Source organism: Schistocerca piceifrons, chromosome 6, assembly GCF_021461385.2.
Source record: "Schistocerca piceifrons isolate TAMUIC-IGC-003096 chromosome 6, iqSchPice1.1, whole genome shotgun sequence".
Classification (NCBI taxonomy): domain Eukaryota; kingdom Metazoa; phylum Arthropoda; class Insecta; order Orthoptera; family Acrididae; genus Schistocerca; species Schistocerca piceifrons.
Window position 1 is genome coordinate 77,808,571 of NC_060143.1, and position 19,559 is coordinate 77,828,129.

The 19,559-nt window shown below is 40.4% G+C and overlaps 1 protein-coding gene across 1 annotated transcript in view; it reads right to left on the reverse strand.

The window, feature by feature from the left end:
- The window catches only part of LOC124802553 (nuclear inhibitor of protein phosphatase 1), an 80,670-nt gene that overhangs the window by 11,127 nt on the left and 49,984 nt on the right, over positions 1 to 19,559 (reverse strand). The window contains exon 3 of the mRNA XM_047263418.1: positions 18,605 to 18,758. Coding sequence (XP_047119374.1) covers positions 18,605 to 18,758 — 154 coding nt within the window. The remainder of the gene's footprint in view (positions 1 to 18,604; positions 18,759 to 19,559) is intronic.

A 19,559-nucleotide genomic window follows, 5' to 3' on the forward strand; every position in this document is an offset into this window, starting at 1 on the left:
CATGATGTGTAGGTGTGGGTTAGAGTATCTCAGTCCCCTATGAGGTGTTCCTTGTGAATGTAACATGTGATTGTATCTCTCATATGGAGAGCATCACCCCTGCGAGGTGTTCCTTATGAATATAACATGTGACTGTATCTCACATACAGAGCACATCAATTACAATGATGTCAACAGCATTGGTTTGAGAAAGATAAACCCTTGAAACAATAGAAGTCCAGTTGGAATAAAAATAATATTATGAAAAGAATAGATAGCTACTCCTCACACAGAGGAGGCACTGAGTCACAGACAGACACAATGAAAAGACTGGTAAAAATTAGAGAGAAGGATCAAGCAAGAAATAAGTGGTCTGAGAAGAAATGTAATAACATCCACTGATTTGGGGAGGGTGGTGAGAAGGAGGGAAAAACAAACAAACACACACACACACACACACACACACACACACACACACACAGAGAGAGAGAGAGAGAGAGAGAGAGAGAGAGAGAGAGATATGAGTATGACTTAATCTATAAAGAAACAATAGGATTGACAGGAGAGAAGAGGGGATGACAGAGTGTCATGGAGATAAAAACTGAGGGTCATCGTTAAGACAGTAAATGAACCTCATGTAAAGGAGAGGTGGAAAGAACACAATTATTTTATATGAACAGGGGAAGAAGACAGCAGACAGAACAAATTTGAAGTTGAAGTAGCAAAACACAGCGAATAAAGCAGAGAAGGGCTACACTATTCTAAAGAGTGAATTTAAGGAAGAGCTTGCACTAATAGTAAATGGAAAGCTCACAGGAATTGATGAGCTGCTAACAGAAATATTAAAAACCTTAGACGGAGAAGGGAAGGTAGAATTATTGGGAATATACGGCAAAATATACTCAAAGGGAGAGTGGATTAACAAATTCTTGGAATCGATCTTAGTACTTCTTTAAAAGAAAAACAACACAAGATAATGTGAGGAACATAGGACTTCCAATTCTGATATCATATACAGCCAAGATTTCACTGAGAGTGATGAATACAAAGATGTATAGTGAGCTGAACAGCAACATGGGAGAAAAGCAGTACAGTGAGCTGAACAGCAACATGGGAGAAAATCAGTATGTGTTCAGACATGGGAGAGGGAGGCATGAAAGATGCTGTGGACTTACTACAAGTCCTAGTGTAGAGATACACTGAAAATACGAGGGTTGCCTGGAAAGTAATGCACCTTTTTTTTTCACACACATGAAAACTGGTGTTCTATCTATACATAACACCATTTTTCCGTGTAATCTCAATCCCATTCTATGGCCATCCTCTAGCGCGAAACAATGGCGTGTATGCTCTGTCAGTACCAATCCTAGTCCTGGCGTCAGAGCCACTGTGTGAATCACTCCCTCATCGTCCTCCAAATGTCTTCCAAGAATGGCATCCATTAATGGCGAATGACAACATCAGCTCACTGCAAATGTCAGGTGTGACAGCTGTGAATGGTCTCCCCAACCGCTGCAAATCGTGGAGCTCCACCGAACTGCCCTCTGATGACCTCACCCTCCGTGCCCAGCGAGTAACTGTACTTCTGTCGACAGCAGATACTCCATAGACTTTGCACAAGTGTTTTTGTATATTCAGCACAGTTTCTTTCTCTGCAGTGATAAATTCAAAGACGGCATGTTGCTTGTAAAGTACATCACATACAGACACCTTTTTGAAACTGTCCTGCAGCTACACTATCTGTTGCAATTGACGGAAACTTGGTACACTCACTCAGAAGACCTCAAATAATACATACGTAAGATTTTGCATTTGTAGCATTGTTTTCGGCTGAGAAAAAATGCAGTGCATTACTTTCTGGACAACCGTCGTAGTAGGAAGATTTAAGATGTTTTTAAAGATTTCAAAAAAGTGTCAGATTCGGTAATAAACTGTGGTATCAACCAGATAGAAAAGAAACTGGGTTCTATCTTGAGCAGAAGCCAGAGCCAGAATTATTGGAGAACTAATGGAGTGAATACAAACAGAAAGAGTAGGAAGGCAGAGATGTTGCCTTTCACCTACAATGTTTTATATCTACATGGAAGAGATCATACAAGGATGTGATGGAATGAAAGGAGTGTGTGTAGAAGGCAAAAGGGTGGATTGTATAAAGTTTGCTTTCAACATGGTCATGTTAGTACAAACTAAGAAGGTACCTAATGACACAGTGGAAGAGCTTAAGATCAAATGCCAAGATTTCAGAATGAAAATAAATACAAAAAAGATTAAAATCTTTATACTTGTAGGAAAAGGGAAGATGAACAAATTCATCATTGTTTGGCGACTAGAGCAGAATGAAAAAGTCAAATATTTGGGAAGTATTATAACAGGGATAATAAATTGACACAGGCATAAATTTGAGACTAGTGATAACCATGGAAGCATTCAACAAAGAGGAAGTTGGTATAGGTAGGCAACCAAACAAATATCTAGGAAAAGATTAAGCAAATGCTATACATCAAGACATTTCCAGGGGCAGATGTGGACTCTGACCACAATCATTGGTTATGAACTGTAGATTAAAACTGAAGAAACTGCAAAAAGGTGGGAATTTATGGAGATGGGACCTGGAGAAACTGACTAAACCAGAGGTTGTACAGAGTTTCAAGGAGAGCATAAGGGAACAACTGACAGGAATGGGGGAAAGAAATACAGTAGAAGAAGAATGGGTAGCTCTGAGGGACGAAGTAGTGAAGGCAGCAGAGGATCAAGTAGGTAAAAAGACGAGGGCTAGTAGAAATCCCTGGGTAACAGAAGAAATATTGAATTTAATTGATGAAAGGAGAAAATATAAAAATACAGTAAATGAAGCAGGCAAAAAGGAATACAACCGTCTCAAAAATGAGATCAACAGGAAGTGCAAAATGGCTAAACAGGGATGGCTAGAGGACAAATGTAAGGATGTAAAGGCTTATCTCACTAGGGGTAAGACAGATACTGCCTACAGGAAAATTAAAGAGACCTTTGGAGAAAAGAGAGCCAGTTGTATGAATATCAAGAGCTCAGATGGAAATCCAGTTCTAAGCAAAGAAGGGAAAACAAAGGTGGAACGAGTATATAGAGGGTCTATACAAGGGCAATGTACTTGAGGACAATACTATGGAAATGGAAGAGGATGTAGATGAAGATGAAATGGGAGATATGATACTGTGTGAAGAGTTTGACAGAGCACTGAAAGACCTGAGTCGAAACAAGGGCCCGGGAGTAGTCAACATTCCACTGGAACTACTGACGGCCTTGGGAGAGCCAGTCCTGACAAAACTCTACCATCTGGTGAGCAAGATGTATGAGACAGGTGAAATACCCTCAGACTTCAAGAAGAATATAATAATTCCAATCCCAAAGAAAGCAGGTGTCGACAGATGTGAAAATTACCAAACTATCAGTTTAATAAGTCACAGCTGCAAAATACTAACGCAAATTCTTTACAGACGAATGGAAAAACTGGTAGAAGCCAACCTCGGGGAAGATCAGTTTGGAATCCGTAGAAATGTTGGAACACGTGAGGCAACACTGACCCTACGACTTATCTTAGAAGAAAGATTAAGGAAAGGCAAACCTACATTTCTAGCATTTGTAGACTTAGAGAAAGCTTTTGACAATGCTGACTGGTATACTCTCTTTCAAATTCTAAAGGTGGCAGGGGTAAAACAGGGAGCGAAAGGCTATTTACAATTTGTACAGAAACCAGATGGCAGTTATAAGAGTCGAGGGACATGAAAGGGAAGCAGTGGTTGGGAAGGGAGTAAGACAGGGTTGTAGCCTCTCCCTGATGTTGTTCAATCTGTATATTGAGCAAGCAGTAAAGGAAACAAAAGAAAAATTAGGAGTAGGTATTAAAATTCATGGAGAAGAAATAAAAACTTTGAGGTTCGCCGATGACACTGTAATTCTGTCAGAGACAGCAAAGGACTTGGAAGAGCAGTTGAATGGAATGGACAGTGTCTTGAAAGGAAGATATAAGATGAACATCAACAAAAGCAAAACAAGGATAATGGAATGTAGTCGAATTAAGTCGGGTGATGCTGAGGGAATTAGATTAGGAAATGAGGCACTTAAAGTAGTTTGTTAACATCCAGTATTGATTTTAAGTGTCAGGAAGTCATTTCTGAAAGTATTCGTATGGAGTGTAGCCATGTATGGAAGTGAAACATGGACGATAAATAGTTTGGACAAGAAGAGAATAGAAGCTTTCGAAATGTGGTGCTACAGAAGAATGCTGAAGATTAGATGGGTAGATCACATAACTAATGAGGAAGTATTGAATAGGATTGGGGAGAAGAGAAGTTTGTGGCACAACTTGACCAGAAGAAGGGATCGGTTGGTAGGACATGTTCTGAGGCATCAAGGGATCACCAATTTAGTATTGGAGGGCAGCGTGGAGGGTAAAAATCGTAGAGGGAGACCAAGAGATGAATACACTAAGCAGATTCAGAAGGATGTAGGTTGCAGTAGGTACTGGGAGATGAAAAAGCTTGCACAGGATAGAGTAGCATGGAGAGCTGCATCAAACCAGTCTCAGGACTGAGGACCACAACAACAACAGTATTGTTATTTCAGTTTAAAAAAAAAAAAAAAAAAGAAGATTGACATGTTCCACATCCACGAGGATCTCCTCAGCACGGATCTATGGAACAAAAACTAATCTAATCTATCTAATATAGGCGTTACACACAAATGTATCTATCACTGTAATCAAGCCTTACCAAAAGGGTAATGAGAATCAATGTCTACATGATAAAGGCAGAAATCTGCACAAAAGATATTGCATTCAGAGCCCACATTCATCCAGACATTTCTTGATCGTTCCCTGAAGCACTGATATATAGAACTATACAGATAAGCCAAAACATTATGACCACATGATTAATAGCATGTTGTTCCACATTTGGAATGGAACACAGCAGTGATTCTCTGTGGTACTGATTTGACAAGGCATTGTTTGGTTTCTGGAGGCACATGGCACCAGATGTCTATGCACAGCTCACACAATTTATCTAAATTATGGGCTGGCGAAAGCTTGAATGTTGTGTGTATGTTTGTGTTTGTTTGTGTGTCTATCGACCTGCCAGCGCTTTTGTGTGGTAAGTCTCATCATCTTTGTTTATATAAAAACAAAGATGATGTGACTTACCAAACGAAAGTGCTGGCAGGTCGATAGACATACAAACAAACACAAACATACATACAAAATTCAAGCTTTCACAACAAACGGTTGCTTCATCAGGAAAGAGGGAAGGAGAGGGAAAGACGAAAGGATGTGGATTTTAAGGGAGAGGGTAAGGAGTCATTCCAATCCCGGGAGCGGAAAGACTTACCTTAGGGGGAAAAAAGAACAGGTATACACTCGGACACACACACGTATCCATCCGCACATACACAGACACAAGCAGACATAATTTCAGTTTGTGTTTGTAGTTAGTTAATTAGTTTCATGTTCCATGATTAATTGTAATGATGTGGAACGAGTCATTTTACATTCACATTGCACACTGATTTTTTAATTTGACCATTTTATTATCCACAAATTCTTTAAATCAGTGGGTGGGTGGCTGAAGGTTTTTAGGTTGAATACATTACACCTTTCTATTTCAGAAAGCCACAACAAAAAGAGTCTTACACATTAAGCTTTCGGCCAAAGCCTCCACCAAAAAAAGAGCAAAACACACTCATTAATACAAATAAGCACACCTCACACACACAACCCTTAACTCTGGCTGCTAAGACCAAAAAGAAACTGAAATGTGTCAAATGGGAGCAACAATCTCTGTTGGAGCAGGGCTGGGCAAGGGATAGCTAGGTACAGGTGATAGAAGAGGAAACAGTGCTGCCTGGCAGAGCGTGCAGGAACCAGAGGTGGCAGACAAGGCTACCTGGTGCAGCATTGTGAGGCTGTGGCGGAGGGAGGGAAGGGAAGGGAAAGACAGGAGCAGAAAGGAGAGGAGCAGAGAAGTGGTAAAGACAGTGGGTGCACTGCAGGGAGCAGTGCACAACGATGGTGAGGGAACATGAGTTGGGAGGTAATAGGACACAGGAGGTGGAAACTGTCTGTGGAGGGAACGGGTACATTAAGTTATTGTAGACTGAGGCCAGGATTATTTTGGGAGTGGAGAAAGTGTTGGAAAGGCAGCCCCCATCTGTACAGTTCAGAAAAGCTGGTGATGGAGGGGAGGATCCAGAAGGTTTGGGTAGTGAAGCAGCCACTGAAATCAAGCATGTTATGCTCAGCTGCATGCTGTGCAACAGGGTGATCTACTTTGCTCTTGGGCGCAGTTTGGTGGTGGCCATACATCCTGCTGGACAGCTGGTCTGTAGTCATACCAACATAAAAACCTGAGCACTGTCCGCAGCACAGCTGGCAGGTACATGACATTGCTGCTTTCACTGGTGGCCTGGCTTCTGATGGGGAAGGGGAAGCCATTGATAAAAGTGGAATAAGAAGTGTTGGGTGGATGGACTAGGCAGGTCTTGCACCTGGGTCTTCCATAGGGATATTATCCTTGTGGCAAGGGGATGGGATGGAGAGTTGCACAAGGATGGACTGGGATGTTGTGGAGGTTGGATGTGCGACAGAACAGTACTTTAAGAGAGGGTGAGAAGGATCTTGGGTAGGATGTTCCCCATATCAGTGCATGATGATAGACAATGAAAAGCCCTTGTGAAGGATGTGGTTCAGTTCTTCCAATCCAGAATGGTGCTGGGTGACGAAGGGGGGCTCTCCTTTGTAGCTGTTCCTTGGGAGTGTCGGGATCATGATATATAGTGTTTACAGTAGCTAACTGATAGTCCACAGGAACAGTCTGCTCCATTATCTCCCTTCCTTTCATGGCAACAAAAATTGTTGTCCAATTGGATTTATAAGTTACAGATATAGTGTCTTAGTCTACAGGCTCTTTGGTGGCTTCTCCTCTCGAGAACCCGTGAAATGAAGTCTGGGAGAGCACTGAACATGTGCCAGTGACCTGAACCTAACTCTATGTACAGCTGCCATGGAATACAGGTTTGCTTAGAACACTTTATAGACATGATGAATTGTTGCATAACTGCCTGCTTGAATTTCTGAAGGGTGACACTACATACTGAACACAGTATAATCACTGTCATGATTGGAACTCCATTATTGGATACTGCTGCCTCCCTATATCACAACCACCATCAATAGTTCTGTCTAGTGGAGTATTAGGTGTGGTACATCACCCCATTCCAGTCCTGTGTTTTCTTCCTTAGTTCCATGTACTTACCACTTTCCTCCCTGACACTGTTGGTTAGCTGATGCCATCTTCTTCCTACCCCCCCCCCCTACCCCCTCTAACTCTTTTACTCTCCATTCAGTTCCTTGCTGGAGTAAGCACTATCTTCTCAAGTTGAGGCTAGCCAATTTTTCTTTCTTTTCCTTTGCTACCTGAGAGGTTTTTTTTTCTTGTCAATTTAACACCTCTTCATTCCTCAACCTAACTTCCCAATATGCACCCTCTTGCTTCATCTACATTACATTTCCAGTGCCTACGGCCCCCTTTCTTCATCATTCTGCAGTGTTCAGGTAACACCACTATAAAAAGCTATGGTTGATATATAACATTTGCTCACCCTTTTCCTAGATTTTTATTCAGTTGCCTGCATACCAACTTCCTCTTTTTGTTGAATGCTTCCTAGGTTATCACTAGTCTCAATGTCCATGTCAATTTATTACATCTGTTGTAACACTTCCAAAATATTTGAATTTTTCAGTCTGCTCTAGTTGCCAAACTATGATGAATTTGTTCGTCTCCCCTTTTACTCCAAGTACCATGATTTCAATATTTTTCGTATCCATCTTCATTCTGAAACCTTGGCAATTGATATTTAGTTGTTCCACTGGGTCATTAGGTAACTTATGGTTTCTATTGACATGACCATGTTGTCAGCAAACTTTATACACTCCACTCTTTTGCGTTATACACACACTCCTTTTATTCCTTGGTTTCTATTGACATGACCATGCTGTCAGCAAACTTTATACACTCCACCCTTTTGCCTTATACACACACTCCTTTTATTCCATCTGTGCATCCTCCTATGATCTCTCCCATGTAGATATTAAACATTATAGGTGAAAGGCAGCATCTCTGTCTGGGTACTCATCCTTTTCATTTTCCTCTTCCTCTTCCTCTTCCTATTCCTATTCCCTCCATTAGTTCCCCATTAACTCTGACCCTATTTTGCTTAAGGCACAACTTGTTGATCAGTTTTCTTTCCCTTTGGTTGATGTTGCATTTTACATGGTCCAGTCACATTAATGTTACCACCATCTATGTTCCATGTCACCATGCAACAACCATTCATGGACAGCAGGTGGAGGGTATGTAATGGGTGTCAGGGGGACGCAGAAACAGTGCATTTATTGTCATAATGCAGAAACAGAATGATTTATCTGACATCCAAAAGGGCATGATCATTGGCTTTTGGGCCAAGAGTGGAAGCAAAACAGCTAAGTTTGCAAACTGTTCGCGTGCCACTGTGGTCACAGTATACCATGCATGGCAAAATGGCACTATTAAAAATTGGTGCTGAGGCAACTGTGGTGCATCATGGGGCACAGACGACAGGGGTGAGGCGGGGGTCAACAACAGCTGTGGAGACATGTACAGACGAACAGACGTGCAACTGTTGAGCAACTGACCACCCAAATGAACAAAGGGGCTACTATCAGTGTCTCCTTAATGACTGTTCAGCAAATGTAGCTGCATATGGGCCCCCACAGCTGCTGCATGGTTCATGCACCCATGCTGACTGCTGTTCATTGGCAAACAAAGGATAGAACCTGCACACCAATATCACAACTGGAAATCCACTGAGTGCCCTTTACAGATGCTCCATTGGACAGATGGCCGGCACCCAACAACGATCAGGAAGAGTCCAGGATGGGAAACGGAGAATTATGGTCTGGGGAAAGTTCTCGTGGCATTCCCTGGATGATGTCGTAATTCTGGAAGGCATAAGGGACCAATGCAACTATGCATCTATCCTTTGCGCCACGTCCACCCTTACATGCAGTTCGTTTTTCCTCGACACAGTGGTATATACCAGCAGGACAATACAACATGTCACACAGCTTCCAGTGTACATGCACAGTCCAATGAGCATCAGGATAATTTTACCATGCTCCCCTGGCCATGAAACTTCATAGATTTAAACCCAATCGAAATTCAAGCCATGGGTCCTCAATAGAGAAACCTAGCACAGCTGCCCATGTCACTGGAGACAGCATGGCTCCACATTGCTGTTGATGCCTTCCAGAACCTCGATGACTCTTCTCCTGCATGTCTCACATCATCTCCAGTCCTAGCTTCGTATGACGAGAATGCCGAGACAGAACTTCACATTGATGCTGGCAGTTACAGGATGAGTACATCTCTAGTACCAACTCAGGAAGGTGCTGAAAAAGGTAGTAGCTTATGCTTCCAGATTACTCTCTTTTGACATGAACTGCCCTACAGCCAAGAAAAAATTCTTTGCAATTGTTTTGGCCATCAACAAGTTCTGGCCATTTTTATTTGCCAAACCATTCAATGTTGTGAGCAAACACCACGCTTCATGCTGGCTAACTTGCCTGAAGGATCCACTGGTGAGATGGGCACTGAGGTTTCAGAAATGCATCACAGTGGTCTACAAAAATGGATGCAAGCACATTGGTGCTGACTGCCTTTCAAGAATCCTTTAGTGGAACAAGGCAGTGTGGATGAAATCTCAGTCACTGCTGCAATAAATGACACTGCTGCTGAACAAAGGGAAGGTCCAGCACTGCTGAAAACTATAGTGGCCTCAAAGAACGGAAAACTGAGAAAAAGAGAATTACAAATAATATACAGAACATTTGTAAGAGGACATATTATATGATGGGGCAGAAATGGTTGCTCAACATTCTACCTCTTCTATGGCCAGCTATCTTGAAGAACATCCATGATGTCCCAACAATTGGTCACCTGGGATTCATGAAGACTCTAGGCAGAATTAGACGTCTGTATCGATCCATTAGACACTATGTGAACCATTGTAAGGAATGCCAGTGATGGAAGCATATACTGCAGATACCTCCTGGACATCAGGTCCCAATCCCACCTGCAGCAGTGCCATTCCATAGGACTCAAACTCACCTCTTGGGGGGTTCCCAAAGTTGACTAATGGGAATCAATGGATAATAATCTGCGCTAACTACCTCACTCAGTACACTGTCATCAAAGCTGTGCCAACTGCTGAAGCTCTGAAAACTGCATGGTTCCTTATAAAACACATATTTTCAAGCAAAGAACACCCTGTGTCAAGATGTCTGATTGTGGAAAAGTTTTGTTGTCGAAACTACTGTCATTGATAATTTCAAATTGCGACATCACCTATAGTATGACAACTGCCTACCATCCAAATAAGAATGGCATCAGCGAACAGTTTAGTAAGTTTAGTAGGATGCTGGCAAATATGTTCTCCATATGTTTTGATGTTGACCAAGAGATTGAGATAAAATACTGCCCATCATTATATTAGCATAGAACACGGCATAGCAAGGCACAACAGGTTTCACACCAGTCTTCCTGTTCCACAGTCGTGAGGTCAAAAACGAGAACTGTTCCCGTTTCAACTGGACAATTCACCAGATGGTTATTTGGGAAACCCCATCGCCACAGCCAAAGGTGCAAGACAGCTGGCTCGCATACCAACACTGGAGGCATAGGAAAAGGACCGGGTGCAATAAAGCCAAGCACCAGTTGGTAAGATGCAGCTCGGGAGACTTGGTGTCAATTTTTATGTCTGTGTGGAAAATTGTAGTATCAGATCGACGATGGCAGCTTCTCGCTGAAATAAACTGAAGACCCATTCAATGATCGCAAAGCTTCAATGGGATGAGCTTCTTTCAATGCTCTCACTGTTGTGAAGAGGATGTGACAACGTGACCAGAATGCGAGGTTCCTCCAGCACTGCCATACAGAGGACCCTGGTCAAGATTTAGATCCAGGGTGCTGCAGTCAAGTCCAATGAGAACCTTGGGAATAGCAGGTTGCTGTTTCTCCAAGAGATGAAGCAATGCTGCAAGCTGTGCTGCATACCTTTGGAGTGTCAGTTAGCATTGCTGGCTGGCATGCTGTGGGTCACCAGTTCAAAACCCATCCCCAGCAAATATTTGTTATTCATTATTTATTGTTTATGGAGGGTTCTCAAATTTCTTATGTTCGTAACATTTGCAGTCTGAAATATTCAATGTTTGCACAAATGGCAGCATCTCTGTCAATGAAATCAATTCTTTTCTGTCCGTATGTTGGTGTCAGTAACAAAAGTGCTTTAAGTGCTAATGTGTTTCACTTCATTGATGCACCTGTTTCCAGATTTGGACTTAATTGAGTTTATGTTGTGATAATATTGACTTAAAAGTTACTATAAAAAATCATATTTACAGTCCACATATATTTCTATTTGAAAAATGGAGTTAGTAACATACCACACACTTCAATGGTAACAGAACAACTTAAAAGAAGATTAGGTGGAAAATGAGGTTGAGTACAAAGGGGTAAAAGAGAAATTATGAAGCAACCAGCACAACAAAATGGGCACAAATTAGAAGAAAAAATAATATTTGTGGTAGGTCATGCTCTGGAACACACAGCTTTTTCTAATTACAGAAGATTCTAAAATCACAGAAGGAGTTTGATAGAACACTCAGCTAAAGATAAAATAAATGGTAAATGCCAATAACTAGTGCTAGTCTTTGGTCCTGTTTATTTTACCTATAACGAAAGAAATAAAGGGTACAATACAAATCATACAAAAATCAGACACTAGTTATTACATGATCCACCCATGCAATGAGCAGAAGCATCAGAAGCATATCACTGTTGAAGAAACAATGCCACATAAGTAGCTAAACACAAATTTTACAAAGGAGAGGCAAAAGAACATCTAAAATGCAAGAAACATTTGACACAGACGTAAAATTTGTATTATGTCATTTCAATGAGGTTTAGATCATATCCAAAAGTTAAACATAGAACCAAAGATGTGTCATTTTGTACAAAACAACCTCAAGTTTGATTCACACAGTGCATTTGGCATTTGTGCCAGGGTACATTACTCATGTGGTATTCAACTGTAGAAGTGTTCTGCACTACTTTTTGCTTTTACAGTATTCTTGGTGGTGAAATGAAAGTAATAAGAGTATTTTGAAAATATTAATTATGTTTTATAGAATAGCTTTAGAGAAACAACACAATTCAAATACACTCTTTGTTCATACACTACCAATACCTTTTCTCTGTTTTTAGATTGACACATTCATCATAAAGTGCCACACTAATTACCACTCACTCAACATGATAATCTGAGATCACAAGTTCTAGCAACTTCCTTCAGCATCAACAAAAGACAACACTGCACTGACGTTGCTGAGTCGGCAACTTCCAGAAAGAAATTTATTCATAAGGGGTGCTGTCACAATCGCCAGGACAGCTTTACTTTGTAAATGATCCCATTTGTCTTTCTTGACTTTCATTCTTGTATAGTTTCAGGAAGCAAGAATATAGGGCGAGTCAAAAAAGACTTTATAACTTTGGAATGATACAGAAATTTATTGAGATAACTTACAGAACCAAAGATGTGTCATTTTGTACCAAACGACCTCAAGTTTGCTTCACACAGTGCATTAGTTCATCATTCGACCACCAGGAGCACCAGTGTAGTGAACAGTTAAGATGACTACTTTCATGGGTGCAGAGCGTGCTCGCTGTGTTTTGATTTTATGAAATGAACTCTGCAACAACTGTTTGGTGTAAATTTTACACCGAATATGCTAAAAAATCTCCAAGCAGACCTACAATTTACTCTTGGTACAAGAACTTTGCTGAGATGAGTTGTTCACTGCAACACGATATATCATCAGGTCACCTGTGTGGTGTTGTTATGATGAACAGGTTAGGGAGAGCTCTGCCCACAGTCCACAAAAATCAAAGCGATGTGTGTCTCATGAGACTGGTATTCCACAAAAGACTATTTGGCAAGGACTGTGTAGATATTTACACTTGAAACAACACAGATACACACTGGCACAGCACATTAGTGATGCAGATAAGACTGTTAGTAGGTAATTCTGTGTAGAAATGTTGCATAAGATAGAGGACAACAAGACAATCGTGAACACAATAATCTTCAGCAATGAGTCATCATTTCATGCCAGTGGCATGGTGAATGCCCACAACTGCAGAATATGGGACAGCCCCAAAGTTAATGTGTTCTGTGCCCTTAGCAAACTGAAAGTGTAAGGCCCTTTCTTTTTCATGGAGAAAACTGTCAGTGGTATTGTGTATCTGGAAGTGCTTTAACCAAACAATGGAAAATCCAGGATGGAATGTGCAACTCAGCATCTCCACTATATGGGGGATGTGCTTTAAAATTTTTTAATTCCACAGATCGATGAAGATGACCAAGATGGGATGGTTTACTACCAGCAAGACAGTGCACCACCTCATTTCCTCAAGGAAGTTTGGTATTTCCTCAATAACCACTTCCCAGGTAGGTAGATTGGCTGCAAAGTGCCAATTGCATGGGCACCCTGCTCCCCATACTTGACACCAATGTATTTCTTTCTTTGGAATTTAATTAAAGACCGTGTGTATGTTCCTCCCCTACCAAAATTTAACCAACCTGAAAAACAGAATCTATGCTGCTGTTGCACATGTTACACCCGATTTGATGCGATGAATGTGGGAAGAAATTGATTACCTGAGGAACATTTGCCGCATCACAAATGGTTGTTATATCGAACTAAAATGACACTTGATACTTTTATGTGAAACTTGAGGTCGTTTGCTACAAAAATGACAAATCTATTGATTCTGTAAGTTATATATAAAAACAAAGATGAGGTGACTTACCGAACGAAAGCGCTGGCAGGTCGATAGACACACAAACAAACACAAACATACACACAAAATTCAAGCTTTCGCAACAAACTGTTGCCTCATCAGGAAAGAGGGAAAGAGAGGGGAAGACGAAAGGAAGTGGGTTTTAAGGGAGAGGGTAAGGAGTCATTCCAATCCCGGGAGCGGAAAGACTTACCTTAGGGGGAAAAAAGGACAGATATACACTCGCACACACGCACATATCCATCCACACATACAGACACAAGCAGACATATTTGGTCTTTAAATATGTCTGCTTGTGTCTGTATGTGTGGATGGATATGTGCGTGTGTGCGAGTGTATACCTGTCCTTTTTTTCCCCCTAAGGTAAGTCTTTCCGCTCCCGGGATTGGAATGACTCCTTACCCTCTCCCTTAAAACCCACTTCCTTTCGTCTTCCCCTCTCCTTCCCTCTTTCCTGATGAGGCAACAGTTTGTTGCGAAAGCTTGAATTTTGTGTGTATGTTTGTGTTTGTTTGTGTGTCTATCGACCTGCCAGCGCTTTCGTTCGGTAAGTCACCTCATCTTTGTTTTTATATATAATTTTTCCCACGTGGAATGTTTCCTTCTATTATATTGATTCTGTAAGTTATCTCAATAAATTTCTACATCATTCCGAAGTTGTGAAGTCCTTTTTCATTCTCCTTGCATATCTTCAACATCTCACAATCTCCTTCCATTATAAACTGAACATGCATTTATAGTAAATAATGGCATTTAGTAACAATGGGATATTTTGTCCATTCTTCTCCCAAGACTAATTGTGTCATGGAGCCACAAACTTTTCTACATATAGTTGGGTGTGATCTAGATAATGGACTTCGTAAAGTTGCGGCTTTTTTCTCATCTCTTTAGATATCAAGACACATGTACGAGGGGCATTCAAAAAGTCCGTGCAAAGTCCAAAAGATGGCACCACTGGTGCATATCGAGGTCATGTTTAGTTAGTAGCATCTTTGGGAAGAAAGCACACCAAGTTTCAGCCATATTGGTCTATTTCTTTGTGTTTGGCATTCGTGTGAGTCAAGGAAGTTGAGTGATTGTCAAAAAATGAACGAAAAAGAATTTCTTGTGGTGATTAAACATTACTTTATGAATTGCAAAAAGCCTCAGGAGACTAAAGGGAAGCTTTATAAACATTATGGTGACTCTGTACCTTTGATTAGAAAAGTTTATAAGTGGTTTCAAAGTTTTCGGAGTGGCCATATGGGCACAAGTGATGCTGAACATTCTGAACACCCTGTGGAGGTTACAACTCCAGAAATCATAGATAAATTTCATGATATGGTGATGGATGACAGAAGAGTTAAGGTGCGTGTGATTGCTAGTGCTGTGGGCATCTCGAATGAACGGGTACATAATTTTCTGCATAATCATTTGGACATAAGAAAGCTATCCATACTTGGGTTCAGCAATTGCTCACGTTTGACCAAAAACGGAATTGTGTGAATTGTTGCAAGGATGGTTTGCAGCTGTTCAGGAAGAATCCGCAGGACTTTAAACATCATTTCGTCACTGTGGATGAAACATGGATACATCATTATACTCCTGAGACCAAACAACAATCTAAACAATGGGTTACCAAGGGAGAATCTGCACCAAAAAAGGCAAAGACCATTCCTTCGACTGGAAAGGTTATAGCGACTGTCTTTTGGGATTCACAAGGGATAATCCTCATCGACTATCTGGAAAAGGGTAAAACTATTACAGATGCATATTATTCATCGTTATTGGACCGTTTGAAAACCGAGCTGCAAGAAAAAAGCCGGCAATTGGACCGCAAACAAGTCCTTTTCCATCACAACAATGCACCAGCACAAACCTCAGCAGTTGTGGTCGCAAAATTATTGGAAATAGGATTCCAATTCGTTTCACATCCCCCCTGTTCTCCAGACTTGGCTCCCTCGGACTACTATTTGTTCCCCAATTTGAAGAAATGTCTGGCGGGACAAAGATTTTATTCAAACGAGAAGGTAATTGCAGCAACTAATAGCTATTTTGCAGACTTGGGACAATTCCTATTATTCAGAAGGGATCAACAATTTAGAACAGCATTGGATGAAGTGTGTAAGTCTAAAAGGAGACTATGTCGAAAAATAAAAAAAGTTTACCCCAAACACGTAAGTAGTTTTTATTTTTGCACGGACTTTTCAAACTCCCCTTGTACTAGGAAGTGCAACTTCACACTCTTTAAGCTGGCACTTGACAGAACTGTGTACTGAGTCATACTCAAAAATCAAGTTAAAGGCAGAACCTTTTCCACACAGTATTTTTCCTCTAGAGTCTGTAAAGTTGTAGTTGGAATTCTACAGTAAGCACAAGGTACTGCATGGAGCAGGATGTCCACCAGTAATGCAACGATGTTAGTTTTGGACGGCTGTCTAGGAATTCCTCCATGAAGGTCTTCTCATAATTTTTCTGCATTTGTTACATTCAAGTACAGGAAGAGTACCGGTCCAGATTTTGAAAATATATGTCAATAATGAAACAAATATTCACTCCCAGGTAACTAACTGAAAATATTTGGCACTCTGATAAGAAGGTATACTGCTTTTTTACAGATTTCAAGAAAGCTTATGATAGTGTACACAGAGGAAGCACCTGGAGGATAATGGAAGAATCAAGAATACTTTTGAAATTGATCAGGCCGACCAGAATACACGTAGATAAAACTAAATGTAACAGTTGAAAGCAGGATGTCTGCATGTTTCACTGTGGAGACAGTTGTCAAATAGGAAGGCTGCATCTAACCAGCCTATTTAACTCAGTCTTGGTAAAAGCCTTAAAAAGAGTGTCATCAAGTGTAAGAGGTGTAAATGAAGATGGTCAAGTGAAACTTTTAGCATTTTCCAATGATACTGCCATAGCAGAGGAGGAATATAAACTGAAATAACAACTACGGTGCTAATAGAGAAGGCACAGAAAATGGGTCTGAGGATAAATCACGATAAAACATAGTATGACTGCAACAAAAAAAGTATGTGAAGTTTCAGAACCAAGGTTCACCCCAAGTTTGGTATTACTGGGCCAGTATTGGACAGTCCTTTTTACCAAGAGTACGGAGAAACATTTTTACACATTTTATATTTTCGCACTTTAATCCTCAAATGACAAACCACCTCGCATTATCTCCCAGATTGTCCTCTGATATCCCAGGATGTTTGGTTAGGATAACATCCATAAATTTCATTACACAGGTCTTCCTCTGCTCCCATAATCTCTCTTTCCAGAATATGCCAAATACTGCCTGCCAATCATCAGCAGAAAATTCACTACACTTTACTTGAACTGATTCCTCTCAATCTTTGAAGCACGCATCTGGCGTAATTTCCTCAAAGTACACATCTCGTGTAATTGTCATGGCTATCTTTAAGTATTGTGAGTAATTTTGTTGTTTCAACTTTTTGTATAGAGTCTTCACACATCATCAACATTTTATTTGAATGTTTCTTCCAGTCTTTGATGATGATGATGATGATGATGATGATGCTTTGGATTGTGGGGCACTGAACTGTGCGGTTATCAGCATCCATACAAATTCCCAACCTTCACTCAGTCCAATCTCACCACTTTCATGAATAATGATGATGAAACGATGAGGACAACACAAACACCCAGTCATTTCGAGGTAGGTGAAAATCCCTGTCAATGCCGGGAGTCGAACCCGGGACCCCATGCTTGGGAAGCAAGAGTGCGACTGCGAGACCAAGGGCTGCGAACTCCAGTCTTTGAGGCAGACTTTACAATGCCTTTTCACATCATTATTTTAGGCATCATAAAATGTCCGGCCTTCATTTTCAACACTTGTGTCATCATCTTCCACTGAGTTACCTGAACTTTCTTGTAAAAATTTAACCGTAGGTTCCTCAAGCAACTTCTTTACTTTGGTCTCCAACGGCAGCTTTGGGCCTTCTCTGATACAGCCAGCAAGTTTCTGGATGATGATACCAATAACAATAATAATAACAATAATAATAATAATAATAATAATAATAATAATCACAACAAGAATCACCTGTGCAACTGAAAACCCTGTATACAAAATTAATTCTTCTTCCATGAACATAACTTCCCTCTATTTACTCCTGTTGTTGTGTGTTATCTGTTCTGTATTTACACAATAACCTAAAATTAAGTGGATATTATAAATATTCAGCAGAAATCACTAAAGCATAGAGCGAATGATGTTTGGCTTTTTGACTTGTATCCCAATAGGTAACAGCCAGTCAGTTAAAATAAAGTCATAGGTTTAGTAGATCACTATTAGTGTGAGATAGATAATATATTTTTCATTGTTCATAATCACTCTTAGGAAGGAACTTCACTTTCACAGAAAACTTACAGTCAAGCAACAGTTTATTCCTTAGTAATGTGACTGTCTTGTAAAATGATGTCCATTTTCATGAACTGGTATTGTTTCTTCGACAATGATGTATAATAGGGATGCAAGACTCAATGAAATGCATTGGTTTAAATCAATGAGCATATATTTTGCACCTTACTAAATTAAAACAGATTCAATAGTAAACAAACAACAAATTTTCATTGACATTTCTTACTGTGAGCATCATTTCATCTTAAAAACATGTACTACTTCATAAAGATTCCTTGACCTGAATGAGACACTGAAAAAATAATGATAACAGTTATGGGTATTTACTTACTGCTTCCCAAATCCACCAGAAAGGCTCTGTTTAAATGCTTGTGATACACAAGAGCAGCATGAACTCGAGAGCAAGATGCGTGGTCAATGCAAAAGTCATTCATCTGAGGATTCCTACCAAAGAGGTAACACTTTTTCTCATCTATCATCAATTTCTGAAACAGAAGAATTGTCACAAGGTAATTATAAAATTAAGGCTGAGTTGTTCAGAATCTCTATACAAGACAGATTTAGCTACAGCAGTAGTCATCTTTGAAAACTAATGTAGACATATATTTTTATTTGATTTTGTACCTATAGAGTTAACCAAGACAGTCTGACAAGTGAAAGATCTGCTATTCAAACCAGTGTGTAGTATGAGTAATAATAGAAAGCAAGATTTCAAAGTTTTTTATCATGTCCATGGCACAGAAGACATCAGTGGAAAAACATGAGTAATATAGCACATTATAATTGGTGTCACAACCACAAAATTTTGATAATAGTTACCTGTAAGAGGATTGAGGGGGTGAAGGAGAAAATGCTTGTTAGGACGACGTTCAATTCGAGAAAGTAAGCAGAACACAAGAAGCATTGTTGGCCACAGATATGTGATTAAATACACAGTGTGGTTGTAGCATATGAGCCATGAGGTTTCAAAAACAGCTGTGCAGAAAGTCAAAGTAGTAGCATTACTGCAGCAGGCATTCTGGCCATAAGTGTAACAGTACACACCTGACACTCATCAGAAAATGGCACAGTGAGGCAACATCAAATTTTTTGAGCCCTCCAGCGCTTGTGGACAAGAATCTGTCAAATTCGACATGAAAACTAAAATGCAGGTTCCCGGCTGCTCCTCCATGACTACACCAAGCCCACCAAGTGAAGAATATGCGTAAGTTTTTGGCCACCAAATGGGTCACAGCACTGGATCACCCAACGTATTCACCTGATTTGACCCCTGATTACCTCTGGTT